Source organism: Pan troglodytes, chromosome 13, assembly GCF_028858775.2.
Source record: "Pan troglodytes isolate AG18354 chromosome 13, NHGRI_mPanTro3-v2.0_pri, whole genome shotgun sequence".
NCBI lineage: Eukaryota > Metazoa > Chordata > Mammalia > Primates > Hominidae > Pan > Pan troglodytes.
The window spans coordinates 81,531,669-81,550,704 of NC_072411.2; the positions used below are offsets into that span (position 1 = coordinate 81,531,669).

A 19,036-nucleotide genomic window follows, 5' to 3' on the forward strand; every position below is an offset into this window, starting at 1 on the left:
AAACTAAAGAAATAGTAGGAGTTGCTATATCTTATATTAGAAAAAGTAGATCTCAAGCCAAAAACTATAAGAGACAAAGAAGGTCACTATATAGTGATAAAGGGGTCAATGCAGCAAAATATAAAAATTTTAATATACATGCACCCAACATGGGAGTACCCAGATAAATAAAGGAAATGTTATTAGAGCTAAAGAGAGAGGCCCCAATACAATAATACCTGGAGACTTCAACAACCCACTTTCAGCACTGGGCTGATCTTTCCAGACAGAAAATCAATAAAGAAACATAAGACTTAGTCTATACTATAGACCAAATGGACCTGTTAGATATTTACAGAACAATTAATATAATGGCTGTAGAATACATATTCTTTTCCTCAACACATGGCTCATTCTCAAGAACAGACCACAAAACAACTACATATAACAAGTCTACATATATACCAAATGGGCCTATTAGATATTTACAGAACATTTAATCTAATGGCTGTAGAATATATATTCTTTTCCTCAACACATGGATCATTCTCAAGAACAGATTAAAAAAACTCATATAACAAGCCTTAAAACATCAAAAAAAATGAAATAATTTTGAGCATCTTCTCTGACCACAATGGAATAAAACTAGAAATTCATAACAAAAGGAATTTTGGAAACTATACAAATATATGGAAATTAAACAATATGTTCCTGAATGATGAGTGGTTCAATGAACAAATTAAGAAGAAATGAAAAAGTTTCTTGAAACAAATGATAATGGAAACACAACATACCCAAACCATGGGATACTGCAAAAGCAGTACTAAGAGAGAAGTTTATAGTTTTAAGTGCCTACATCAAAAAAGAGAAAAACTTCAAATACACAATCTAATGATGCATCTTAAAGAAACAGAGAAGCAAGAGCAGACCAAACCCACATTTTGTAGAAAAAAAGAATAGAGTAGAAATAAATAAAATTGACATGAAAAACCAATACAAAAAAATCAATGAAACAAAAATTTGGCTTTGAAAAATGTTACGGAAAATTGGCAAACATTTAGCCATACTAAGAAAAAAAGACAGAAGATCCAAATAAGTAAAATCATAAATGAAAAAGGAGACATTACAACTGATTCTGCAGAAAGTTAAAGGGTCATTAGTGGCTACTATAAGAAACTATAAAGCAACAAATTGGAAAATCTAGAAGAAATGTAAAAATTCTTAGATACATACTAACTACTAATGTTGAACCAGGAAAAAATCCCAAACCTAAAAAGACCAACAACAAGTAATGAGATAGAAACTGTAACAAAAAGCTCTCCAGTAAAGAAAAGCCTGGGACCCCATAGCTTCGCTAATAGATTCTACCAAACATTGAAAGAACTAATATTAATCCTACTCAAATTATTCCAAAAATAGAAGAGGAAGGAATACTCCAAACTCGTTCTACAAGGCCAGTATTACACATTACAAAGACATAAAAAAATTGCGTGCCAGTATCTCTGATGAGTATCAATGCAAAAATCCTCAATAAAATACTAGGAAATTGAATTAGACAATACATTAGAAAGATCATTCATCATGACAAGTGGGATTTATCCCTAGAATACAAGGATGATTCAACATATGCAAATCAATCAGTGTGATACATCATATCAACAGGATGAAGGATTAGAACTATATGATCATTTCAATTGATGCTAAAAAAGCATTTGAAAAATTCAACATCCCTTCATGATAAAAACCCTAAGAAAACAAAGGATAGAAGGAACACACCTAATAATAAAAGCCATATACTACAGACCTATGGCTAGTATTATACTGAATGGGGAGAAACTTAAAACCTTTCCTCTAAGATCTGGAACATGACAAAGATGCCCACTGTTACCACTGTTATTCAACATAGTACTTGAAGTCCTAGCTAGAGTGATCAGACAAGAGAAGGATATAAAGTACCTCCAAATTGGAAAGAAAACTGTCAAATTATCCTTATTTGCAGATAATATTATCTTATATTTGTAAATAAAGACTCCCCACATAAAAACCTATTAGGACTGATAAAAAAAATTCAGTCAAGTTGCAGGATACAAAATTAACATACAAAAATCTGTAGCATTTTTATATGTGAACAGTTAACAATGTGAAAAAGACATAAAAAAGTAATCCCATTTACAATAGCCACACATAAAATTAAATATCTAAGATTTAACCAAAGAAGTGAAAGATCTTTACAAAGAAAACTGTAAAATTGATGAAAAAAATTGAAGAGGACACAAAAAATGAAAGGATATTCCATGTTCATGGATTGGAAGAATTAATATTGTTAAATTGTCCATACTACCCAAAGCAATCTACAGATTCATTGCAATCACATTTTTCACAGAAATAAAAAAAAAACTATCCTAACATTTATATGCAATCACAAAAGACCCAGAATCACCAAAGCTATCCTACACCAAAAGAACAAAACTGGAGGAATCACATTATCTAACTTCAAATTATACTACAGAGCTGCTACTGGCATACAAGCAGATATATAGACTAATGTGACAGACTAGAGAACCCAGAAACAAACTCAGATATCTACAGTGAACTCATTTTTAAGAAAGGTGCCAATAACATACACCAGGGAAAAGGGAGTCTCTTCAATAAATGGTGTTGGGAAAACTCGTTATCCATATGCAGAAGAATGAAACCAGACCCCATCTCTTGCCATATACAAAAATGAAATCAAAATGGATTAAAGACTTAAATCTAAGACCTCAAACTATAAAACTGCTACAAGACTAACAATGGGGAAAATCTCCAGGACATTGGTCTTGGCAAAGATTTGTTGAACAATACCCCACAAGCACAGGCAACCAAAGCAAAAATGGACAAATGGGATCACATCAAGTTAAGCTTCTGCACAGAAGAAACTATCAATAAAGTGAAGCGACAACCCATAGAATGGGATAAAACATCTGCAAACTACCTATCTGACAAGGGATTAATAACTAGAATCCATAAGGAGCTCAAACAACTCTATAGGAAGAAATCAAATAACCCAATCAAAAAATGGGCAAAAGATTTGAATAGACATTTCTTAAAAGAAGACTTACAAATGGCAAACAGGCATATGAAAAGGTGTTCAACATCATTGATCATCAGAGAAATGCAAATCAAAATTATAATGAGATATCATCTCACCCCAGTTGAAATGGCTTATATCCAAAAGACAGGCAATAAATGCTGGTAAGGATGTAGAGAAAAGGGAACCCTTGTGCACTGTTGGTGGGAATGTAAATTAGTACAGCCACTATGGAGAACAGTTGGGAGGTTACTGAAAAACTAAAAATTGAGCTACCACATGATCCAGCAATCCCATTGCTGGGTATATACCCAAAAGGAAGGAAATCAGTACATCATACAGATAAGTGCACTCCTATGTTTGTTGCAGCACTCTTTACAATAGCTACGATTTGGGAGCAATGTAAGAGTCCATCAACTGATGAACGGGTGAAGAAAATGTGGGACGTATACAGAATGGAGTACTATTCAGCCATTAAAAAGAATAAGGCCCAGTCATTTGCAACAACATGGATGGATTATGTTAAGTAAAATAAGGCAGCCACAGAAAGACAAACATCACATGTTCTCACTTATTTGTGGGATCTAAAAATTAAAACAATTAAAGTCATGGACACAGAGAGTAGAAGGATGGTTGCCAGAGGCTGGGAAGGGTAGCGGGGAGCTGGGAGAGAGGTGAGGGATGGTTAATAGGTACCAAAAAGAAAATACAAAGAATGAATAAGACCTAGTGTTTGACAGCACGATAGGGTGACTATAGTTAATAGTAACTTAATTGTACGTTTTAAAATTACTTAAAAGTATAATTGTATTGTTTGTAACTCAAAGGATAAATGCTTGAGGGGATAGCTACCCCATTCTCCACAATGTGCTTATTTCACATTGCATGCCCATATCAAAACATCTCATGTACCTCATAAACTTATACACCTACTATATACCCACAAAATAAAAATAAAAGCAAATAAATAAATTTTGTATGAATGAACAATAATTTATTCAATAATCCCTTACTGGTGGATATATAGGTTGTTTCCAAAGTTGTGCTATCATTATACAAAACATTATACAAAGTTGTGCCATCATTATACAAAATTGGCATTAGATCCTGACTGCCCTGCTGGGTTTTGGACTTGGGTGGGGCCTGTAGCCCCTTTGTTTTGGCCAATTTCTCCATTTTGGAATGGCAGCATTTATCCAATTCCTGTACCTCCACTGTATCTTAAAAATAACTAACTTGTTTTTTATTTGACAGGCTTATAGGTGGAAGGGACTTGCCTTGTCTCAGGTGAGACTATGGACTTGGACTTTTGAATTAACGCTAGAGTGAGTTAAGACTTTGGGAGACTGTTGGGAAGGCATGATTGTGCTTTGAAATGTGAGAAGGAGATGAGATTTGGCAGAGGCCAGGGAGGAATAATATGGTTTGGCTCTTTGTCCCCACCCAAATCTCATGTTGAATTGTAATTTCCAGTGTTGGAGGAGAGGCCTAATGGGAGGTGATTGAATCTTGGGGGCAGACTTCTCCTTTGCTGTTCTTATGTTAGAGTTCTCATGAGATCTGGTTGTTTGAAAGTCTGTAACACTTCCCCTTTCTCTTTCCCTCTCCTGCCATCCATGTGAAGATGTGCTTGCTTCCCCTTTGCCTTCTGCCATGATTGTAAGTTTCCTGAGGCCTCCCCAGAAGCAGAAGCCTGTACAGCCTGCAGAACCATTAGTTGATTAATCCTCTTTTCTTCATAAATTTCCCAGTCTCAGGTATGTCTTTATAGCAGTATGAGAATGGACTAATACACTCTGCATCTGTTGAAGGAACCAAATCCAGGGAGTGTCTTCATTGCCACATTCTACCTTCACCCCCACATTCAATCCATCACCAAGTCCAATATATTTTACCTCCTAAATATTTATCTACTCAAGCTGATTCTTTAGATCTCTACCACAACAATTTTGGTTCAAACTGCCATCATCTTTTGTTTCAACCAGGCTGCAGTGCAGTGGTGTGATCATGGCTCACTGCAGCCTTGACCTCCCGGGGTCAAAGCAATCTCCCCACCTCAGCCTCCCAGGTAGCTGGGACTACAGGTACTTGTCGCCAGGCTCTGCTAATTTTTGTATTTTTTATAGAGATGGGGTTTTACCATGTTGCCTAGGCTGGTCTGGAACTCCTGGGCTCAAGTGATCTGACTGTCTCAGCTTCCCAAAGTGTTGGGAAGACAGGCATGAGCCACTGTGCCTGGTAAGAATTATTTTGTATCATATCTTTGTTTGTGTTTTAATTAGTGCCCTTAAGTGCTTAAGTATGATTGAAAAAGTGGTTCTGCTGGTGCTCTAAATCTCTATGCTTCAACCTCCTTTGTGACAATCATTTGCATTATCTTTGAAGAAAGAATTTGGACCAACAAAAGTACAATTTGCCTACACCTGAATGATCACAAATCCCTAATTAATGTAGTCCAATTTAATAAGAATTTACTGCATTTATGAAAATGAAAACTAATGCAAAAGACAATTATTCAATGTTTAAATCTCTAGAAAGCTAGCTTACAATGTCTTTCACATATTCAAATTTTATATTTTTATATCTACATCTGCAAATTCAGTAATTCTATTCTATTTTACAAATATAGACATTCATCATTTGCTCAACATTTACAGATTTTAATGAATATCCCCTTCTATAACTATCTGTGTAAATGTTTAAGTCTTAAAAAGAGATTGTTAGTATTTTTAGTTTAGCAGTGTATATAGGACATTTTGTTGGCCTAAACAATTTAAATTACAAAACTATAACAACCTAACTACTCCTTTAGTGAATCTAGCCTTTTCCATTCCTCTCAAATGATATAAGAAAGGGCCAAAAAATTTATGACATATAAAAATAAATCATCACATAAAAGGATTTCATAGCTGTCCCTCATATTATAGAATGTTCTTTCTTTCCAAGGAAAAACTGGGTAATCACCTTAAGCTCACAGTTGAGAGATAATGAAAATTACTTTTCAGAGAACATTCAGTGAGAATTATTGAAGATAAAAAGGAAACTATTTGGTGATTATAAGTTAGCACTCCGTACCTCCTGTGCTAAATGTAACACGTATTTAAGGCAGAACTAGAATTCCTATTAATCGAATAACAAATGTCACTGGTATACTGAAGGTAGGGCTGTGGGACAGTTCACTTCAGGTGCAGGAAATAGGGTTTGCATTTGTTTAAAAACAATAAAAAAACGGACCAAAAATCAGTCTACTTTTTATCATCATAACATACTGGTAGTTTTAACGAATAATAAACTAGTTTTCTCTGAAAAACAGTTTTTTTTATTGGTCTAAGTTTTAAATAAATGATTGCTGTGATTGCAGTTGAGTTTTAATAATATATATGTAAGCCTAAAATGAGAGCTTTTTCAAATTTTTAAATTAACTACATGGAAGTTAATACAGAGAACTTGTAGTTACATGACGGAACTTCCAATTCACAGTGACTCCTCTACATCCATTTAGTATAAGAGTAAATTCCTAATGGTGAGGAATCCTTCAAGCTTGTTTCAGATGCAGTTCAAGTTTGCAAACCTTGTGCCACTCAGATTCTTGCATTTAATAGTTGATTTGAAGTCAATAATGATAGTATAGTGAATTTAAAGGCAAAGAAACAAAACTTCAGAATTTCAATTCTTTCATTTTGTGATTACTTGGAATTTTTTGTGTTTTAGACTTAAGTGAGACAGTGGCAACTGTAAGGTGTATTAACTTATTTGGTAAATATAAATTGTAGCTCATACATAAAATATTTTACCGATTTTGGCTGGTAGCATTAAAATGGAAATGTATGCATCTTTTAAAGTTATGTGCTTTAAAAATAAGAAATAAACGAAAATAAAATGTAATATCAGTGGTATAATTAATAGTTATCTAAACTCTATATTGTATAATTTTGATTGTATTAAAATTCACTTATTTGTTACTATAATGGTATTATTCATTACTGTGATGGACTAATATACATATTTTTCTCCATTTATAAAATACATTAATGTAACACAAAGATTAACTGTTTACCTTTTTCTCTTTTGTGCACTGGTAATATTTAGTGGCACAGTACTGTATTCAAACTTTAAAAAAAGTTTATGAGTTTTTTTGTGGCTATTGTTATTAGTCATGTAATTTCACAATTATTTCTGAAAATGCCTTTTTCCTAGAGAGGAAGGAGTATTTAAAATGACCTGCAATGGGAGTGTCAGATATGTTAGGTATACCACTGATAAAGTAATGAAATTATTATTTATTAGAACTAAAACACATTTTCTAATTTGAAGGAAGCACAAACTAATGAGTTGAATCATATTCTCAGCCCCCAAAGTAAGAGGCTTAACAGGGTCATATATTCTCAGGGGTCCTTGTCATTGACATGTTTTCTAAGTAGCGAACCCAAAATTTGCTCTCTATGAGCCCTAGAATGCAGAACTAAAGTGAGAGAAATAAAGACAAAGATTTCTTTTCATTTTTTAAAAAAAGATTTAGGTAAGATGGAGTATTAATAACTAAAAGTGATTAAATCCTAGAATATGTTGCCAAAGGAAACTGTGGAACATTCACCCTGTGAGAAGGGAAGATTCAGTCACATGTCTTAAGTGATCATCATTCCAGATATGCAGACACACAAAATTTTACATAGTTTTAGGGAGCCCATAGGCCCCCTGCAGCCTATTCATGGGTCATATCCTCAACAAGCCCTGGTTTAGCTCTAATATTTTATGTCTTCAATTCTCTCTCCTTTAAATCCTGACCATCTCTCAAGTCTTTCTCAGTTTACCTCCACCAGGAACCTTTGTGCAAATACAAGGATAACATGTAGAGAATACCTAGTACAGGGCCTGGCAGAAGAGAAGGCATTAATCAAATGATAGCTTTCCACTTGTGTGATTATTCTATCCCATGTGCTATCTCCATTACTAAATTTATAATTAAATTTATATTACTGTATTAACATCATACAGTTCAGCAGTATTTATAATTGTATTAGTTTTGTTTCCCTAGCTAGATAACCAGATATAGGAGGGTATTTCTCAGATCTTCCTTTCAAGGCAGGAACTACTTTGACTCTCTTCTCCTAACTCCCTGTTCAAGTTCACTGCTTTTTTACCATCCTTAAATAACTCATGTTAACCAGCTACAGTATTTTGCCAACAACATCTTCTGAGCTTGAAATTTTAAAATTGGCTAAGGTGATGCTTCCTCATATGCTGTCTCCACCTCCACCCCATCCCCAAGCCACACATCATAAAGTTCCTTACAGCCAGTCAGACTTTCCCAAAAAACTGCTCTTTATGCTGACCCACCACAACTAAAGTTCATGGCTTCCAGGGCAAAATGCTGTCGCTTCATTTAAAGAGCGCTTGAGAGATGAAAGTAGCTAAAGGGTACCTCTTCTGCAGAATGTTCTAAATGGTATTAAATTAGTCTCTTTCTTGAAAGCAGTGTAGTAAACTTATTTTTTTTGTTCCATTCAGCTTCAATTTTGTTTTTGTCTTAAACTGTAAAAACTAGCCAATTGCCTGCTCAAGCATACTGAATAAAAGACAAGCTACAGCAAACCAACTATGTCTTAAAGCCTGAATTTAAACTTAAAACCAGCAACTAATCATTTTGGAAGGCTACAGGTGTTCAGTCTAGCAATTCTACCTGTTGTTAATTGTATGTTGAATAAATTTTCAGCTGAAGAATCCCAAACCACAAATATATAATGAAACATCTTATTGTTAAGGATTCTGCAACCAACCTTCACTAAAGAAATCCATACCAAGTAAAGAAGGAAAATACACAAACCCTCAACGGTCTTTTTCCAACTCCCAAGTGGCGAGACAAGTTTTGGCTGAGAAAGATCACTGACAAAAATGACTTAAAAATCCTTCCAGGAGTCTTTTACTTTTGACTAAAAGAGTTATTAACACAGGAATTTTACACAGGAAAAAAGAAAACCCATAGTACTTTCAAAGCTGTTATTAATGTTTGATCAGCAAACTAATATTTAATGGAAATGTACCAAAACTTGCAGTTTCGATGGTGAATCATGGATAATCATTTTCTGTTGAGACTGTATTATAATAAGTGAGGGTGAGTATTGCTACTTTCCTAGTAATGTTCATATTTTCTTTTTTTCATAACATCATATTAGGCTGATCACCGACTTTGAATATCATTGAACACATATAAATAGCTAAAATAACATATCATGTTAGACATCTATGTATTTAAAGAAAAGCCAGAAAAATATTGAATGATGTGTATTGTATATTTCCTTGTTAGTTAAATATAAGATTTGATGAACATTTATGCGTCATCATAATCACTTTTTTTTTTTTTTTTTTTTGAGACAGAGTCTCGCTCTGTCGCTCAGGCTGGAGTGTAGTGGTGTGATCTGGGCTCACTGCAAGCCTTGCCTCCCAGGCTCATGCCATTCTCCTGCCTCAGCCTCCCGAGTAGCTGGGACTACAGGCGCCCACCACTACGCCAGATTAATTTTTTTGTATTTTTAGTAGAGATGGGGTTTCACCATGTTAACCAGGATGGTCTCGATCTCCTGACGTCGTGATCCATCATAATCACTTTTTTAAACTTCACATTTAACCTAGTCTTTTCTTTTTTTTCATTGATAAGTTTAATATCAATCCTAAATTATCCAAATACCCATTTAAAATAAGGTAATGCTGAGAAAGGCTGTGACTTTTTAAATAATATTATAGTGCTGCTTTGGAAACAAGTTTATATTTAATAAGTGACTACTATATGCTTCAAAAAAGATGACTGAACTTCGTTATGAGCTTGTTAAACAGCCGCTATTGAATGAAACTTTTAGCACAATACGTCCCTGCTCCCTGTAATCATGCTATAATTCTGTCATATTGAAGCAAAAAATGTTCATCATTTTGTCAGCTCTGTCTGCAAAGCAGAGAATTACCTTCCCAAGTTCCTGAGATTTATGCTTTTAATTACCTCCTATCTGCTTCACTACTCTTTAAACCTAAGAATCAATATAAATAGTCTTATTTATGGCAAAAATGTAAAATGTTTGACAAAAGCAGGTTATCATTTTCTAGATTTCCATATGATGCTATTGATTCTCTCTATTTTCAGTATTATATTTCTTGACAGAATCAGTTGGTTTTTTTCAAACTTACAGTATTATTCATTTATTCAACAATTTGTACTGCTGAACAGCAGATGTAAACTTTGCAACTAGCTTTTTGGTTCCTAACCCAGCAATGAGACTATCACTACTGTGGTTATCTCTTTATTTAATCACCTGCTGCAGAGTTCAGTTTATATGTGACTTTCTCCAAATCCCCTTATCATAAAGTCACTTTTCTGTGAGGGTCAACTTCCTTGGCTTATTTAGGTTTTGCATGAGAGGCTACTATTTGCATGGGTGAAATGTAATAAGAGAAACACAGTAGATGTGTATGTGTGGCAGGCAGTGAATGTGTATATGTGTGTATGTGTGTGTACATAGGTGAATGTTTATATATGTGAATATACATATATATATATAGGTGAATGTATAATATATACATAAAAGTGAATGTTCAAAGTTTTTTTTTGACAAACCCATTAGGGTAAACTACCATCAACTACAGAGTGTCTGAATATTCAGAAAATATAAGGTAAATTTATTTTTTAAATAGTATGTTGGTTTGAGTTTCAAGTAACATGCTCAATATATTTTTTAACCCTCTAAAGGCCTTTTTAAGTAAAATACCTCTGATTTAAAACAATGGATCCAGTTGTTAAGCTAAAAAAACTTCATAAATAAATTACAAATGTCCAAGAAAGACAGGGGAAATTGCATTTGTTGCATTTTTGTGCCAGAAAAAGAGGAACAAGGGATAAAGGAGAAGAGTTGGAGGAGAGAGAGAAGAGAAAATTCAGTAGAGAAGAAAGGAAGAAGAAATGTGATAGTTTAGAAGAAAACACAGGGGAAGAGAAACATAACATGCAGATAGAATTTCTAGAGTTAAAAGCAAGCACCAGGCAGTCAATAGCAAAATGTGGAATCCCCTAGGAGAATGTTACATAATGACAAATAAAAAGCTTGATCCTTCAGAAAACCCAAGTGGGTACCCTTGCAGCTGTGTGCCTCTTTTGCTTTTGCTGCAAGGGACATCTTCAAACATGGTGTCTAACGGGGTTCCTGTTTCCCAGTTGATCTGATTTCTCAGGAAAAAACACAGCTGCTGCAGGGACTTGCTGCCTCATGGCAGCTGGTGGAGAGAGGTGGAGTTAGGTCTGGTGGCAAAGGAAGATGCAAAATCAGCCAATAGCGTGTGGAAAGGGAGTTATGTGGAACCCAAAGTTGTGGCTTCCTGCCTAATCTCTTGACTGCTGAGGTCTCTGCTGGGTGACAGAGAATGCCAGCGCCTCTAGCAGAGACAGCACTAAGGCCTTCTAAATGGCAGATGGTAGATGGGGAAGTTTGTTCAGGCAAGACAAATACGAGTTTGTATTGTATTATATTAACTGCTAAAGAAACCAGGAAATTGGAATAAAATTAAAACCAAAGAAGAGATATAGGCAGAAAGACCCAGGAGGGCATAACCTAAATTGCCTTATCCAATTGAAAACTGCTGAGATGACAGACACAAAATGCATAGTGAGGTGGTATTATGGATGTACCAATTACACACTAACTGTAGCACATGGGAATTGAGGGAGGTCATTGAACGACTGCAGTTTCTGAAATTTTATAGAGATTTATAGTAAAGAGTAGCACAGTCAGGTCACCCACAGAAATGTTTATACAAGTGGTTGATTACCCTACCATTTTAACTTCTAAGCAAACCCTTAATATTCTGTCTATTTGTACTTAATCATTCTAATGTAAATCAATGAAATGGCATGAGGTTGTCACCTTATGTCTTCAGACATGAGAAAATAGAGCACAGCAAAAAGAACAGAAGGCTAAAATGAGAGATAGGGATATTGGATAATCTGAAACCAAAAAACAAAATAAAAAATATCAACAGATCACAAACCTAGAGGTACCATACAAAATAAAATGTAAACTATAAGTGATTCAATGTTTATTATGTTATTCAAAGATAATAATTTAAATTTGAAAAATCAAATGGGCTAGCTCCAAATGAGTAATAAAAGCCTATGGGGTCAACATTTAGGGACAATGTATCTCACGCTTAATTACTTGTGGTATTAATGCTGAGTACCAAAATTTCAGGGTCAATTCTGACTTAGAGTATATAAAACTTGACTAAAAAGATCACCATGCTTTCATTTTGATTTGCCTATAAGGCATAAAAGACTCAGAAATACATTAAGGGTATTTATAATAAACTGTTCTGAGATCAATATTAATAAGAATAATAATATAATCTCTGTTTTTAAACATTTAAGAGAATCAAGTTGCCCTGTTTTGTGTAGGAATCTGTTTAAGAATTTGCTTTTGATTCAATTTTGTATAAAGATTTGATTTTGTGTAAGAATCACTTTCTTTCATCCTTCTGCTACTATCCTCCAAGGAATTGAAACTAATATGTAAATTAGAAATTATTTGGGATCTGCCAATTTCAACTTAGCCAAAATGAGATAAATGTTAGTCTCAAAAAATTTTCTGAAGTGTATGTTAGCTCATTTCCCTGGCAAAGCTTAACTTTGGAAATGGCATTTTCCAGCTAAAAGATCAAGATTCAGATTTAGGCTTATCAATTTATGACCATACTGCAGTTGCAGTATACTCAGTTACCGGAGAATAAAGAAACATTCAGGGTTAGACAGCCTCATTCAGCTTAGATACACCATGTTAGAAAAAAGGTGGTCAAGAAGAAAGCAGGGCTTGAGGTGATACACACATTTGTGCAAATGTCTGGGACTCAGTTGGAAAGCATATTATTCCTGGACTGCAATGCCTGCTCCCTGGCAAAGTTAATGGTGTTAATTTGTAAAGGTTCATTTGGGAAACGTTTGTGATTAATGCTTGCTCATTTACATAACTGTGTATTGGGTAAATAAAGCTGTAGCATTTTGCTTTTCAACAGGGTAGTTCTACTGAGATGATAAAAGCTAGACAAAGGGGGGTACAGGACACTTAAACTAGGTCATATTGAATTTTAATGCATGAAGCCAACTCTGGTACATTTTATATTGATAATGAAGAACCGCAAAATGCAGTCTGTTTACTGTGCATCTGCCTTCCATATTTTTCAATAAACGTATTTTCTACACTGAAGAGTGAAGCCAATTTCAGTCTCAGGCTGATTTAGAAATGTTATTAAAAATAAGGATGAGCATCTTCTTAATTCTTACATTAAAATGTAAATAGGGTAATTATAAAATAATAAACTCCCCCCCCAAATAAAAAATGCTCAGTTTCAGCGCTTGGTTATGCAGATTATAGCACCATTACTAAACACTGAGAACAAGTATATGTCGCATTTGTGAATTTGCCATCCAGACTTTGTGGCTTTACTGCCCAGAGTCTAAGAATGACTCATAAATCTAATTTCTTTCTTCATTATCAAAGGAACTTTGGAGCTATAGCAAGGAGGCTGCTGGTCATATGCTTATGTGTGCACATATGTCCACATCCCTATTAGTAAGTACAAAGAAAAATGGCTGACATCAAATGGAGCTTAAGACAAAGGTGGATGTACTCCTGGAGTAATTGTGGGGCTCGAAAGAAATTCTTATGCCTTCCACAACCCAACCCATTACACAAATAAAAAACAAAATTCATAGTCATTCTTTCTGGGTCTTAGCTGTTGACTTGTAAGATGGAGATGTTTATATCCTATCCTCCTGACAGAGGTACCGCGGAAATGATTTTTTAATTATGGAACTTCAATGGTCCTTCCAAAGATCATGTGGTTCATTTTAGGCCATATTGTAGAGATTAGCAAAGTGCTTATCATACAGGAGTTCAGTAAATGCTTAGGAAATGAGTAAAGTTTTCTGAGGCAACATAATATAATAGGAAGAGCTGTGGATTTAGAGGCAAGAGATCCAGACTTATGTCCGAGCTCTGCCATTTATTGACTGAAAATCTAGGAGATGTCAAAAGATGGGAACCAATTTAAGTGTCCACCTGTAAGGGATGAGTTAAACTATGAAACGTGCACAAATAAACTACTGTATTAGTTTTCTGTTGCTTTCATCGCAAATTTTTATAAACTTAGTGGCTTAAAAGCTTATTATCTTACAGTTCTGGAGGTCAGAAGTCTGGTATGGATCTCACTGGGCTAACATCGAGGTGTCAGCAGGGCTGCATTTCTTCTGGAGGCTTTAAGGGAAAATCCATTTCTTTGTCTTTTCCAGCTTCTAGAGGTTGCCCACATTCCTTGGCTTGCGGCTCCTTCCTTCCCCTACAAAGCCAGCAATGGCCAGTGGACTCCTTGTCAGATAGCATCACTCTGACTGCCTCTTCTGCATCTCTCTTCTACTTTTAAAGACCTTGTGATTACCTTGGGACCATGGGATGATCCAGGACAATCCTTTTATCATGAGGTCAGAATATTAGCTTCCTTAATTCCATCTACTACCTTAATTCCGCTTTGCTATGTAAGATATATTAACAGGTTCCAGAAATTAGGATATGGGCATCTTTGCCTACCACATCTATAAAAAGAGTACGGGAACTCTCTATGTCCTGATAGAAAAAAATTCTTCAGCATATATTGTTACATAAAAAATGCAAGGCAAAGAAGAGTGTCAATAGTATGCTACCATTTACATAGAAAAGGGAAGAAATAATATGTATTCATACTTAGTTATATTTGCATAAGCAAGCCCTGGAAAGATATGCAAAAAATATTAAAGTGATTACAAATAGGGAATGACATGGAGGTTGGGAAGATGAGGAAAGGGATAGTTTTTTCAATGTGTGGTGGTGTTTTTTTTTTTTTTTTTTAGATGGAATTTTGTTCTTATTGCTCAGGCTGCAGTGCAATGGTACAATCTCAGCTCACTGCAACCTCTGCCACCTGGGTTCAAGAGGTTCTCCTGCCTCAGCCTCCCAAGTAGCTGGGATTTCAGGTGTGCACCATCACGCTTGGCTAATTTTGTATTTTTAGTAGAGACAGGGTTTCACCATGTTGGTCAGGCTGGTCTCGAACTCCTGACCTCAAGCGATCCACCCGCCTTGGCCTTCCAAAGTGCTGGGATTACAGGCGTGAGCCATTGCACCCAGCCTCAATATGTTTTTTAATATTATCATGATTTTGAACTATAAATATGTTATTTTTTAATTTGAGAGATTCATAATTGTCCCTAAGCCCCTATTATTCAGTCAGTGTTCAACATCTCTTGTTTTGAAGAATCTATCTATCATCAACCTTGTTATTTTACTCTTCTTAAATTAACTCTTCTAATAGGCAGATCCTTATTTGTGAGTGGCTTTAAACCAAGCAGTTCTCTATTACATTAATGGACTTCATAAAATTATGCATCTTTTGCTTGATTTTTGCAATTTAATTCTGAAATCTATTATTTGCATTGTACTGAGAGATGTTTTCAAGCATCTGGCCTTATGGCCCTGAGAATGCCAGTGTTAAAGATGCAGCATGTCTTTAGGTGGGCATTTGTTTTATAAGTGGTCAGGTAAGTAGCAAACACTTTCATGTCATATTTACATAACAACAGACTTTAATTTCTCCGTATAACTCTAAAAATTTGAACAACTGAGCAATACTGTAAAATTTACTTGAATCTATTTCAGTATTTATTATTGTGTCTATTCTTACAAAAGTCTTATACTTTCATTCTAGTAGTAAAATTGTAGTTTAATATACTTTAGTAGTTATATCTCTATCATAAATTAGTCTCCTATTTATAAAATATTTTGTGGCTTCATATCATTAATTTTTTTCTAGTTAGGTTTACTAAGGTATACTCTACATATAGTAAAATTTTTTTCAGGTATTCAGCTTAATGAATTTTGAAAAACAAAGACTGTCATGTAAACATCACAACAATAAAGTTATAAAATATTTTCATCATTCAAAAAGGTTCCTGCATTTCCCTTTCTGGTCAATTCCCTAACTTAACCCTCAGCCCCTGTTAACCACTGATCTGACTATCCCCATAGTTTCATCTTCTGCAGAAAGTTATCCGAGTGCAATCAAATGGCATATAGTCTTTGTGTCTTACTTCTCTCACTTAGCATACTGTCTTTGAGATTCATCCATGTTGTAGCATGTATCAGTACTTTCTTTTTACTTTTACTTTATTTCTATTTACTTTTATTTCTTTATTTCCATTGTATGGCTTTAACATAGTTGGTTTATTGATCAGTTGATGGACATTTGGGTCAATTCCAGTTTTGGGCAATTATGAATAAAATTAAGCAGCACATATGGATTAATATATGTTTTCATTTGCCCTGGGGATATACTTAGAAGTGGGACTGCTGGATCATATGGGAAATGTATGTATAACTTTATGAAGTTTCTTATTAATAATTGCTAAATTGTTTTCCAAAGTGGCTGTACCATTTTGTATTCTCACTGACAATGTATAAGAGGTCCAGTTGCTCCTCATCCTAGCCATTTGATCCTATCAATTTGTTTAATTTTCACCATTCTAATAGGTGTAGTGCTATCTGATTTTGGTTTTACTTTGTATTTCCTTAATCGTTAAACATGTTGAGCATTTTTTTATGTGCTTATTCATCATTCATATTTCTTCTTTGGTAAAATGCCTGTTAAAATTGTTTTCCCATTTTATCATTTATTATTGAGTTATAAGTTATTTATATTTGTATGCAATTTCTTAAGCAGATACAAATACTTTCTAGTAGTCTATAGCTTGTTTTTTCATTTTCTGAACAGTGTAAAAGTGTCTCTAAAGAGTAGAAGTTTTAAATTTTGATAAAGTCCAATATATCAATATTCACACTTCTTTATTTTCTAAGAAATCTTTGCCTAATGCAAAGCCAAATAGATTTTCTACTGTTTTCATCTAGAAGTTTAGTAGTTTTTTAAAGATTTTATTTTATGAATGATCCTATTGAATTAATTTTTATGTTTTGTATCAGGTAGTAGTCAAGGCGTTTTTTGAATTTACATATGAATACGTACTTCTTCTAGCACTGTTTGTTGAAAAGATTAGCCTTTCTTCATTGAATTCACTCTGCAACTTTGTTGAAAATCAACTGACTATATTGGTGTGAGTCTATTTCTGGACTCTGTTCTGTTCCATTGATCCATGTGTCTACCATTCTTTCACCAGTTTCACAGTCTTGATTATTGTAGATTTTAGAGTAAGTATTAAAATCAGGAAGCATTAAGTCTTCAAAATTTGACCTTTAAAAAAATGTTTCGACTATTCTAGGGCTTTTGTTTTCTACGTATATTTAAGAAACAGCTTGCCATTTTCTATAATAAAAAAGCATTTTGAGATTTTGATCAGGATTGTGCTGGATCTATAGATCAATTGGGGAAGAACTAACATCTTAACAATATTAAGACTTCAAATGAATTAACACTGTATATTTCTCAGTTTATTTAGGTACATTTTGATTCCTGAACATGAAGTTTTATCATCTACCAAAAAATTCATTGGACTTTTGATTAAAATTATATTAAATATAATTTCATAAATCATGATAAACATCTCTTTTCCAATGACTATGATTTTTTATTATGCTTCCTATGTAGAATTATCAAAACATAATTTAATGGTATATGCAAACAAGAGTGATTATTATTTTAGTATTTCTAAACAACATTAATTCTGTAACAAGCTCTTTGCAAAATGGCTACAGGGGTCAAGTAACTCAGGAAATACCACATATTATATGCAGCCTTCGGATTCTGATTTACATTGGTCATTGGCTTTACTTGGTAATTGGATATTGCAAATATTCTAATATTGTTTATTTTGCTTTCCTGCTATTTTGTTTATAAATTTAAAAACCCATTTTCATAAAAGAGAATGATTTGTTCCATTTTCTTGTTATCTTTGTTTAGCAGGATGGTTATGCTTGACAGATAAAATAGTTTATGAAACTTTCTCTGTATTTTATGTTCTGGGAAAATATAAATCATATAGGAAATTAATAATTCTTTTAGGTATTTAACAAAATTTGACACAAACATGAAATGTGGCAATTGATATCAAATAGTAAAAATGGTTTTCTTCCACATTTATTGCATTTTAATTTTTAAAATCTCTTCATTGCATTTTAAAACTTTTTTCATATTTTCTGATATTCAAGCATTTTTGACAAGTGAATATAATTAGTGAGATTAATTGTAAAATGGTATAGTTGAGACTGATTGCATAGATAAATTCTTAATTTTTGATATTAGCCACTTATAGACTATTGTCTATAATCCTCTATTGGTTTTAAAATTTGTATTATTTTTTATTGTTGTAATGTTATTCTAAAAAATATTTTTGATGTGATCTAGGTTGAATCCATGGATATGGACCCTGTGGATTCAGAGGGCCAACCATACTCTATTGTTCAAGTTTTAGGCATTGAACCCAAATCCCTTGGAAATCTGGCATCCTGAAATTAGTGGGCTACCAATAGGAGTGGCTGCTACAGTATGTAAATATGAAGAAATGTACATATTTAGATCAATCAGACTTTTAGCTCTGACAAACTACAGAGAATAATGAAAAGGTGATACTCACATCTGAGTTAAAGCGAAGCTGACAGACATTACAAGAAATAACTTGTTTCTTCTTTGGGGGAATGGATACTCCAAATGTATGGTTAATAACCGCTTTTTGCACAGGATCCATCTGAAGAACAAATGAAAAAACAGTTAATTTGTAACTTCAAAGAAAAGACAACAGTGTGAGCAAATAACAGTAGTTGAAATATTCCATAAAGTTTAAACTTTTAGTTCCTAAACAAAGATAATAAAGAGTCTCATTCAATAGTAATATATTTGTCTCCAAAAATTAAAAGCAAAAACAAATGACAAAAATGAAAACAAAAAATGGCTTTGAAAACATAACTCAGAAAAAACCAC

General features: G+C 33.9%; 1 protein-coding gene across 17 annotated transcripts in view; it reads right to left on the bottom strand.

Annotated features, from left to right (window-relative positions):
• The window catches only part of ZNF385B (zinc finger protein 385B), a 420,705-nt gene that overhangs the window by 55,598 nt on the left and 346,071 nt on the right, over positions 1–19,036 (bottom strand). For all 17 annotated transcript variants that reach the window (XM_054679159.1, XM_009443824.3, XM_009443823.4 and 14 more), the window contains one exon: positions 18,693–18,803. In XM_054679159.1, coding sequence (XP_054535134.1) covers positions 18,693–18,803 — 111 coding nt within the window. The remainder of the gene's footprint in view (positions 1–18,692; positions 18,804–19,036) is intronic.